The 10,770-nt window shown below is 44.1% G+C and overlaps 1 protein-coding gene across 1 annotated transcript; it reads left to right on the top strand.

Annotated features, from left to right (window-relative positions):
* The first annotated feature begins 1,964 nt into the window (after window positions 1-1,964).
* On the top strand, window positions 1,965-10,347 carry SOD2 (superoxide dismutase 2). The gene is made up of 5 exons (XM_057739703.1): window positions 1,965-2,103; window positions 2,523-2,725; window positions 5,950-6,066; window positions 7,620-7,799; window positions 9,518-10,347. Exons 1-5 carry the CDS (start codon window positions 2,081-2,083, stop codon window positions 9,661-9,663), a joined length of 669 nt encoding a protein of 222 aa, XP_057595686.1. The 5' UTR covers window positions 1,965-2,080; the 3' UTR covers window positions 9,664-10,347.
* The last annotated feature ends 423 nt before the right edge of the window (window positions 10,348-10,770 follow it).

Genomic DNA, 10,770 nt, shown 5'->3' with positions numbered 1-10,770 from the left:
GCTTATGTCACTTCCCCACATCCCAATCTTTGTTGCTTGCTCAAAAGGGCATGTCCTGGGGGGTGGGTGTCAATTTAAATCTCGAAGTATCATCATTTGTACAAACAAGAGTACATCCATATGGCCTGACTGGGCTCAGTCTCCTAATAGTGATATTTTGTCCTCACTGGAACAAGCCCTTTTATTAGGGACTGACCTGTCACTGAATTCTGTTGTTTCATCTTTCAAAATGCTTTTCTTCCAGTTCCCATAGTACCCCAAAACCAGCTCTTAGTACCTCATGCTGGGATTCGTGGAATGGTTTTCTAACTAGCCTGTCCCTCAAATCAATGCCAAACTTGCTTGCCTGCAAAACTACTTTCAATGTGCCTCACTTCAGCTAAAATGCTTTTCAGTTTCCTGTTACCAATCACATGTTTGAGCTTTAAGAAAATCCATCAGCTGGTCCCGACTTGAATTTCCTCCTTCATCTGTTGACATGCCCTTAGGTTCACCTGACTGTCAGCAAAACCCCACCCTTTCTGTGAAGCCCTGCTCAGTGGTTCCCCTTTCTTTCCCCCAGTCATCCCAAAGCCTGGTCATCCTTGGGGCAGGGGTGGGGTGGGTGTTGTGAAGGGGGTGAAGGGGGTGGAGGAAAGTAACTGAAACCCTATTCAGCATCTATGATATGCTTCCTTTTACGTTATTCTATTCAGTAAAGGCCCAACTCAGGCCAATAAAGCTTTCCTAACTTCTTTATAGGAAGGATTTACACAATTCAGGATTTTTGTGTTTGTGTGTATGTGTTTAATTATTATTATTTTTGGCTGTGCACGGGCTTTCTCTAGTTGTGGCCAGCAGGGCTACTCTTCGTTGCTGTACACTGGCTTCCCATTGCTGTGGCTTCTCTTGTGGAGCAGGAGCTCTAGGCTCTCCAGCTTCAGTAGTTGTGGCACACAGGCTTAGTTGCTCAGTGGCATGTGGGATCTTCCCAGACTAGGGGTGGAGCCCGTGTCCCCCCTCCATTGGCAGGCAGGGTCTTAACCCCTGCACCACCAGGGAAATTCCTTTAATTGTTGAGAAAGCATTTGATACAGCTCATTTGATATAGGACACTGCAGGAAAGAAGCCTCTGTTTTACTTCTTTTATATTCTCCCAACAAACACTCAAGACTCGACTGCCAAGGCCTGGTAATGAAGAAAGCATGAACTTTGGATTGTAATCCTCACTCTCTCACTTATTAACGGTGTGACCAGGGCAACTCGTTCATTAAGATCATTGAGCTCACCGTCACTTGGAATCAACGATCCCCTCTCCTAGGGGTAAAATAAAGATGAACGTATGTGAACCCTGCAGCGCAGTCCCTGGCACGTCGTGGGTGCACACTAACACTATTATCAGGCCTGGCAGAGGTCCCAAGGTCAGTTCACTCGGAAAGAAAGGTCACCGCGGGCAGCGGTTGGAGGGGCACTGGCCCTACAGCATATCAGCGCCAAGGCCCGCCTTCCTGGGGGAACTCGCAGACCCGCTGGGGCGCTCCGAGGCCGCACGGGGAGACACGAGTCTTTCCTCCGGGGGGAGCAGCGGGACCCCTAGGTCCCCGGACCCCTCCCCTCCTGGGCGGCGGCTGCAGGGAAGCAGCGGGAACAGAGCTGCGGGTAATTCCCGGCACGGCCTCGCGGGCAAACCCCCCCACCTGAGGGCCGCGCTGGGCGGTGCCTTCGCGGGGCGGAGCCTCGGGCCGTACCATCTCACACGACGTGGGGGGGAGATGGTGGCCTTTCTTTTGGCGACACGCCCTGAAGCGCGCAGGGGGCATCACGGTTCGCGCAGCGTCTGAGAAAAGTGCCGGATCTCACTTCCTCGCGTCCCCTGGGCCCAGAGCGTGGGCGGGGCAGACCCGGGGGCCCGGCTCCCCCTGTTGCCCCCGAGTTGGGAGCGGCGAGCACAGTGGGCGGGGTCGAGGCTGGCGCAGGGGGCGGGGCCGCGGCGGGCAGTGGTGTCCTTGCGGCGCAGCCCGGGACGTGAGTCTGTCCCCGGCTGTCAGCTCAGCGCGGCGCGGCGGCTCGAGCTGTGAGAGGCCCGCGGGCGGCGTCCACCATGTTGTGCCGGGCGGCGTGCAGGTGAGGCGGCGGGCGGCGGGCGGCGGGCGGCGGGCGGCGGGCGCAGCGGGGACGCGGCCCCGGCCCCGCGGGCGAAGAGGTGCGGGCGGGGGCCTCGGCGGGTCGGCGCGGTGGCCGCCGCTGCCCCGCGCCTCCTCCAGCCCCGACTCCCCGCCCGCGCCGCGGGGTCCAGGGCACCGTCAGGGAGCCGGCGTTGCGGGGCGCGGCGGGCGGCGCGGCCCGAGGGCGGGTGTCTGCCGAGCGCGTGCAGGTGCAGCCGAGGCGCTGGATCGAAGCGTTAGTTTAGTGCCGAAGCCCGGACGGCGAGGGGGCCAGCGATCGGAAGGCCCCCTCAGGGGCGCGGGTCCTCCGGGCCGGCTCTGCGGAGACCGGGTTGCTGCCCGCGTGAGCCGATCGGGCCGTGTTTGCTCTCTTTCCAGCGCAAGCGGGAAGCTGGTGCCGGCGCTGGGGGTTCTGGGCTCCCGGCAGAAGCACAGCCTCCCCGACCTGCAGTACGACTATGGCGCTCTGGAGCCCCACATCAACGCGCAGATCATGCAGCTGCACCACAGCAAGCACCACGCGGCCTACGTGAACAACCTGAACGTCGCCGAGGAGAAGTACCAGGAGGCGCTGGAGAAGGGTGGGTGCCCGGCGGCAGGACTTTGAGAAACCAGTTACAGGGACGGGTGGCAGCGAGGCGTGCCTGCTGAAGACCTGCCCCTCCTTTCAGTAGGGCCGCTGCATGTGTTCGCGTAGTGACCCAGGGGGCAGAATTGAAAAGGAGAATAGCCGTGGCGTGGGGAACTGAGACAGGCTTGTATCTATTTGCTAATCGTTGGAATTCAGTCAGAATATGATATAGAGTTGTGTGTGTGTGTGTGTGTGTGTGTTTTTAAGGAGCTCAGTTAAAACCAGTAGTGCGTGGACTTTGTGTTTTGCATCTGGGGGTGTGTATGGGAGTACTATGTCTTAACTTTTCTGTACAAAATAGTATTACACTTTCAATCTGTTAGTTAATGTTAGTGGTTTGCACGAGGGAAATAATTGACCGTCATGTTTCCAGGCTATATGTATGGCTGAAGCTACAGTTAAAAGCTTTTTTTTCTTAGATTTTTATTGAATTTCGGTCCTGTGAAATTTGTCGAGTGCGTTTTAGACAGTGACATCTTGTTGAGTGGGGACATCTAGTGGAAAGATGTAGTATTGCAGGCTGGTTGTGTGTGAGGTAATAGGTAAACAAAAAGAGGAGGAAGTTACCACATTCTGGAAGATTTACTTGTGATCATCAGGGGGACCTCAAATAGGGAAAAGGAAAATGTTCTGAGTACGGGAAGAGGTTCTGTGATTTAGGAAAAAAACAAATGCGGGAAGAATGTGGTAATGGGGAGAGGCTGGGGTAAATCTCAGTTGTGAAACTATTTCCTGCATTACGTGGGACTTCCATGAACCCTTCTTTTCAATATTTTAAAAACAGTTTAATTTCAGTCCTTTTCTTGTGCAATCGGAGATTTGCTTGTTTAATGAAAGCCAATGGAAAAAAAGCTTTATTATATTGTACAGTATTGCCTACAAGTTAATGAGTATCTGTAGAACTTTCCTTTATTTAAAAAATTAAATTTTAAAAATCATTAAGGATTTAAATTTTCATCTTTGAAAATTTGGGAAAAAAGGGTATAAGGAAAATAACATCATCAATCTTATCACATTTAAGTGTCATAAATACTTTTCAAACAAAGATATTTAACTTTTGTTGTATTCAACAGAGGAAGAAAACTGCTGTGAAGCCAAAGAAAATGTTGACCTTCAGAAAAGTGTTCTTTTTTTTTCTCCTTAACTGAACAATGACATTGAGAAAAGTGTTCTTAAAAGCAGATGTTAAACCCCCCAAATTTCTATTAAAATTTAAAAAATGATTAAGTAAACTTTAAGAGATTGTGGTTAAACTAGTTCTCAATAAGCATATTTCTTTCCCGTTAGAAATATTTATTGTTGACTTGCTAAAAAACAGTATAAAGCCTACATTTATTTTTAGGGTGATTCTCCAAGAAAAATTAGTACGGGAAACGCTGACCTGTCAGAAAATTATTGTATAAACATAACAATAGCAAAAGTTGACATCTTAAACAGAACTCTCAAAGATTATCTGTGTATTCAGATATTGTTACTCTTTGCCTTTTTGAATAGCTAAAAACTGGAGGTTTTGTTTCAGAAAGTGACATTTCTTACCTGTGTTCTTAGCGTGCACCCTAACAACAGAAATAGAGAACTTCTTCTATTACGTAAGCTCTCCAAGGGCAGAGGTCTCAGTACTTCTTTGTTCCCTTCACTTTGCCTCTTGATTTCTTGTGAGTCATAAGAACTTAATACTTACTGAATAAGAGAATTCCCATTTTTCCTAATAGTTCCATTAGTCTGTAGCTTCTTGAAGGCATAGAAGAAAATATTTCATTTTGCCTGCATGTTTAGCAAGGTAGAAAAAACAGCTTCAAATATGACATTCTTTTTAAGTATAGAGGTTAGAATTTTTTTCTGTGAAACTCCATTCAGTATTCATGAGTACCTGCTACATGTGAGGCAGCACATTGGGCCTCAAGGACCTGGCAGTGCACAGCAGTCCTTGTCCTCACTGGAGCTTTCCTTCTAGTGGGGAGACATGAACAGGTAACTGTGGAGTAAGCGAGGGACTGAAGTCCTATCGAGAAAAACAAAGTAGGGGAAGTGGTCTGGGAGGGGGATGGGGATTACCCATTTTGTGTTGTGGTTAGATAAGGCTTCTGGTGAGGTTAATGTTTCAGTGGAGACTTGAAGGAGAAATGGGGGAGTGAACCATGAGACCGTCTCCAGCAAGAGTGTTCCAGCAAAGCTGCAGCAGTCAGTGGAAGCCCTGAGCCGGGAGTGTGCCAGGCTTGTCATCTAAGTGCCAGGGGGCCGTTGTGTCGGGAGCTGGGCCAGCGAGGAGGTGCAGAGGGTCGAATGACAGGAACCTCTGTACCAACTGTAAGGACTCGGGTTCACTTTGAGAAGAGCAGCCCATGGAGGGATTTGACCGGAGGTGTGCCATGATCAGTTTGGGGTCTAGAGGAGCCCTGTGGCCACTGCGTTGAGAATAGACTGTAGGGGCGGGTGTGGAAGCAGGAGACCAGTGAGAGACGGGAACACGGATGCAACGGGGAGATGCTGCTGGTTGCACCAGAGGCAGGAAGAAGGGGCGAGGTTCTGGCTGTTTTCTGGAGCTGGCTTTGCTGGGTGTGCTGGTGGGTTGGATGTGGGGTGTGAGAGGAAAGGAGTTAAAAATAACCATGTTATCAAAAACACCCTGAGAAAACAGCTGGCACTCACTGAGGTGGGGAAGGCCTTTGGAGAATAAGTTTGAGGTTGAAGATTGGGGGTTCAGTTTTGAATAAGTTGAGTTTTTGGTTAATGTAACATTGAAGTATTTCCCAGTGGATGGTTGTCTGTCTAGAAAATGAGACTTGAACATTTTCTGTGTAGTCTATATATGGAACCATCTGTTTTATAGCATTCCACTATTTTCTGTCTTTGTTCTCTGTTATTTCATTTACTGAAATCTTTTCTATCCAAGAAAACTGAGTTTGAAGCCCAGGAGTGAATTTTCTACCCCCTGCTGGCTTCTCTCTAGTTGTTTGGCCCATCAATTGAGCTGAAAATCCACTGCGACAAATAATTTTGGGAATGGTTTTCTTTTTCTGGGGAGTAGAGTCTTGAAATTATAAAATTTGGGGACCAATAGGGATGTTGCAATGGTCCAATTATCTGACATTTTACAAAGAAAAAAAAAACAGTATATAAATGGTTGAAAATGTAAGAATTAAAAAAAAATATGTTTGTGTTTTAACCTTTCAGGTGATGTTACAGCTCAGGTGGCTTTACAGCCTGCAATAAAGTTCAACGGTGGAGGCCATATCAATCATAGCATTTTCTGGACAAATCTGAGCCCTAACGGTGGTGGAGAACCCAAAGGTCGGTTTATATTGGTGCAGCCTTAGCTACACTTTCTGCACGATAGGAATGACTTGATTTTCTTAAGTTACCTTAACTCTCCCTGAGGTATCGTAATGGTATGATTTTCATAGCAAGGAGTACAACAAAGTTGTACATTTCAAAGGGGCATGTGCAAGAGTGGAGACTACATTCAGGGAGTTATATCATGAGATTTATACACACACAGTGTCACATAACAGTGTCATATCTTGGTTGAAATGTACCGTACGTTAGGGAAAGACTGAGAAACTTAGTTGTTAGAAAAGGTGAGCTTTCACTTATTAGCTCTAGGCCCTGGGAAAGATATTAACCATTCCGTACCTTACTTTCTTCATCTGTATGATATGGGGATGAAAATAGGGTTGTTTTAAAAATTAAATAAGATATTATAGAATAAGGCCTCCTGCTATTGTTTTACTACTCTTCCTAACTGATTAAAAAGTCAGTTGTCCCAGAAAATTAGGTTTTCCAGGACAACTGCAGGTTAACAAGGGAGTACAGAGCCCATGGTCTTGTTCACTTGCTTGTGTACTTGACTTCCTGTGTAGCGCGTGGAGACCCAGAACTTTATCCTCCCCACCCCAGGGAAGGTATGGGGCGTAAATATAGCCCTCTTCCTTTGTTTCTGCACTTCTGGCATGTACCTTAAGTTTCTGTGGCATTTTGCTTTTTGTTTTTAATCATGTTCCAGAAGGTACCTTATGCATTTGAAATAAGCAATTTCGCTTGGAAGTAAAGGTGAATGGGGGAGTAAGTATGGGAAACTGGACAATTTATTTTTTCTGAGTTAGGTCTTCAGACTATGACTTAATACTTTTGGGGTGTTGTGAGTTGCCAGAATCCAGACACACCTGTATGCAGCCAGTAGGTTTTGGTACTCTGCCGTTTAGTGTTGTCTGGCACCAGTTTTTCCATCAGTTGTGCTTATAATAGATGATTTCTAAGTAAAGTAAGAGAAGGGATATTTTTGGCCTAGTTGATGTGCTCAGTCTCAAATAAATTGTATTCTATATTGCTATAGAATAAAAAGGGTGATAACTCTTAAAGTGCATCCTTAGTTCACTAAAAGGCAGCATCACTCTTTTTGAAATGATGTAATTGAGATAGGAAAGATCTAGGCTGCCTTGGAGAAGAAGCAAATCTCAACCACAACATTTTGTTCCCAAATTGAAACACAGAGTAGGTAGGGTAGAAGTCAAAGTGAAATCTTCTGTTGAGGGGAAAAAAGAAAGCTAATGAAAAATATTAATTCCTTTCCTTGTGGAAATAGCACTGTGAGTGAAGAAATCCCTGTAACACGCTTCAGTAACAAACACATAAATTAAAATTGTAAGACCTGATGACCCTGGTGTCAGGGCAGGAATATAACACTGTGTTTTGTAGGCTCACTGGGTTATGTAGTGCTTTCTGTGTGTTTCTAGTTGTCTTGGGCCATATGACAAGAATATTTGGATATGTGTAATAAATATTTTATTGTAATTGTTGCAATCTGTTCATTTGTGGGTGGTTTTTGGAATTTTTTTTTTTAATAGGGGAGTTGCTGGAAGCCATCAATCGTGACTTTGGTTCCTTCGCCAAATTTAAGGAGAAGTTGACCACTGTTTCCGTTGGTGTCCAAGGCTCAGGCTGGGGTTGGCTCGGTTTCAACAAGGAACAGGGTCGCTTACAGATTGCTGCTTGTTCTAACCAGGATCCCCTGCAAGGAACAACAGGTTAGGCTTAAGAATTATGGCTTGTTTATTCGGCAGAGATGGTTCACTAGAAAGCGTTTGCAGTGAAATGAGGAAGACTAGCAGTGTTCAAATGTATCCTGAGCACGTACTAATTTGAGCAGATCTTAGTAGATGATACCCAGAGTTTTGTGTGAGCAACAGTGTTTTCCAAGTCCTTGATATTTTATAAAATTAGCACATATAATTTTATAGATACATTAACAGAAAATGTTTTAAACATAAACTGTGCCTCATTTGACAGAGTTCGTATCAGCCTACATAATAATTATATGCACTGGAATAAACAACTAAAATTAGAGGAACAGCATGAAGAAGGAAAAGACATATAGACTGAGTCTGACTTCAGAGCTTGGACTCTCCCCCGGCTCAGCTGAGCACCTGTGGTCACACTAAGACCAGAGCTAAGGTTTCCAAACTTAGCCTTCCCAAGGGTTTTTTGCATAGGAAAAGATTGGGCTTATAAGCTGCAGACTGGGCTCACCAGATTCTTTTTTATGTTGAGCCAGGTGGAAGTAGAAGCTCTTTAGGAAATAGTCATAAAGATCTGGCAGTTAGCTGGAACTTTGATATAAGGTGATCTCTTACCATCAATCAGCAGTAGGTCTCAGCCATGTTTTCTACCTCTGTGAATGTCAGGAGACTCGCTTATGTGACTCACTACCCTGGATATATTCAGATTTAGCCAGAATCAAAGAACTCTTTTGGGAAAGTGAGATGCCACAGAATTTAGAAAAGCAACCAAAGGTTTGTGAGCCCTGAGTGCTCCATTGAGTCAGGTACCTCACTGGGGAGGCTGTGATTGGCAGGTGAATCCTAGCAATACCTCCTTCTCTCCTGCTTGAAGAAAGCCCATTGGAATAAAAATAAATGAAAGTCATGGCAATTTATTTATTGTAAAAATCATGTATAAATTTTGTCACCTAAATTATAAATTATAATGACACATCTTACAACTGATTTAGACATACTGGTTGATGATTGTTTTCCTAGAGGAGTGCTTTCAGTTGGAGAGGTTTCTTACATGAATGTTTTATACATTTAACTACTTCACTTACATCATTTAGTTTCTGAAAAGTGTATCTTTTTCTTAAGTCTTACTCGATTTTCCTCATTAATTTATTTTTATTACTCATAAATACTTTGTTTTACTTATTTATTTGAAGTATAGTTGATTTATAATGTGTTAATTTCTGCTATACAGCAAAGTGACTCAGCTATACATATATATAATCATAAATGCTTTGTATTCTCTGTGACTAACAGCCCAGGGGAGCAGAGCAGGTTTTTCATAAACTTCCCCAAATGCGCAGCACCTGCGGAAGGTCCTCAGCCACCCCCACAAACAGAACACATCCTTCTCGAGACCCCTAGTGAGCACCACTGAGAACTGGCTCTTGGATAAATATGTTGATATTTTAAGGACAGCTGTTAAAATACTGTTGTTAGTTGATTTTCCCAAGTCTGTTTTAATTATTTTTACTATTTATCACATTTTCTTCCAGAGTGCAGTTTAAAATATTTTTCTAGGATACTTATTCTTATGCAAACTTCCTATTTATATAAGAAACTGAAAAATGGATGAGAATGTTGTAGAGGGTAATTTTGTATGCATAGGGTAATTAAAGTTTAAAGCGAGAAGATGCAGTGTTTTAGATTGAAGTTGATAGTTTTTGTGTCTTTCCCTTTCTTTCCAACAGGTCTTATTCCACTGCTGGGGATCGATGTGTGGGAGCACGCTTATTACCTTCAGTATAAAAACGTCAGGCCTGATTATCTGAAAGCCATTTGGAATGTAATCAACTGGGAGAATGTAACCGCGAGATACAGGGCTTGCAAAAAGTAAAACATCAGCCTTACATGGAGTACATCAAGCTCTTTATGGCTATTTTTGTAGTAGTGCAGAGAACCACACATACCAGTAAGCTGCTTCATTGTAGTTGTTTCTCAGTGTGGCTTATTCAAATATTTGATAAACATAATTTAGTGCTATGAATAACCTCTCTTGAAAATTTATCAGGCAACTGTTTGAAAATGTTAAGTGCTTTGTGTGATTTAATCTTTCTATTGAACATTTTCTTCAGAGAGCAACAACAACTAGGAGATTGTAATTGTCATTGTAAAACTATGAGAGATATTTCATCCCTATACCACTGGGGTGTCTAAGGAAGCCTTTCTAATCCTGTTCTATTGCAGTTACAGGAAATCTGGTCTTTTGCTGCCCCCATTCATTTAATAATAAAATATTAAATTTATTTCCCAAGGGAAATATTCAGTTTTCTATTGAAAATTGCTCTTTTTGTAAGTAATCCTCTGTCCAGTATTACTTCTGGTAGATATCACCCAGTGGTCTTTAGTTACTTATGATCACATGTTATACAGGGTTAACACTAACCATTTCATCATTAAATATATATATATAACTTGATTGCTAATTGAGAATTGCTTTATTATGAGAAGGAAATAGTAGTGCCTCTGAATTTTTCTGTAGAGAGAAAAATAAAGACTTTTGTGAAATTTTGTCTTCAAACACAGAAATGTGTGTTGTCTAAATGGACAAATTAGGGCCTAGTTAATAAAATCAGTGATAGGGATGAGGCCACAGATCTTCTGGCTGGGCACTTGCCCATCTTCTTTTGGGTCTGTTCACAAAGCATCCCTCTCAAGAGAACCAGACCTGGGTCACATCCTGCCTTCCCAAGTAATAAAGACGAATTGGTTTCTGGATGCAGTCAGGAGCACGCCTCCTTCAAGAACATTTATTTTCAAAGATTTGTTTTTGAGTTACTTCACCCATTTTGATGTTTTTTGTCTCTTCTAGAAAATGTACCATCATTATAGAAGCTTTATATTTTGTTATCGGTTTTTCCAGTAAAGGGAAAACTGTACCCCTAATACAGGGACAGGGCAGTCAAATTGCGTTCCTCTGTAGCTTTTGCGAATGGAGCTGTTC

This window comes from Hippopotamus amphibius, chromosome 6 (assembly GCF_030028045.1).
Source record: "Hippopotamus amphibius kiboko isolate mHipAmp2 chromosome 6, mHipAmp2.hap2, whole genome shotgun sequence".
Taxonomy (NCBI): Eukaryota; Metazoa; Chordata; class Mammalia; order Artiodactyla; family Hippopotamidae; genus Hippopotamus; species Hippopotamus amphibius.
This window is presented reverse-complemented; position numbering and strand designations above follow the sequence as displayed.

Coding starts and splice junctions, on each gene's coding strand:
- SOD2 (XM_057739703.1), top strand. CDS start 2,081: ATGTTGTGCCGGGCGGCGTGCAG. Junction 2,726..5,949: donor CCAGGAGGCGCTGGAGAAGG/GTGGGTGCCCGG, acceptor TTAACCTTTCAG/GTGATGTTACAGCTCAGGTG. Junction 6,067..7,619: donor CGGTGGTGGAGAACCCAAAG/GTCGGTTTATAT, acceptor TTTTTTTAATAG/GGGAGTTGCTGGAAGCCATC.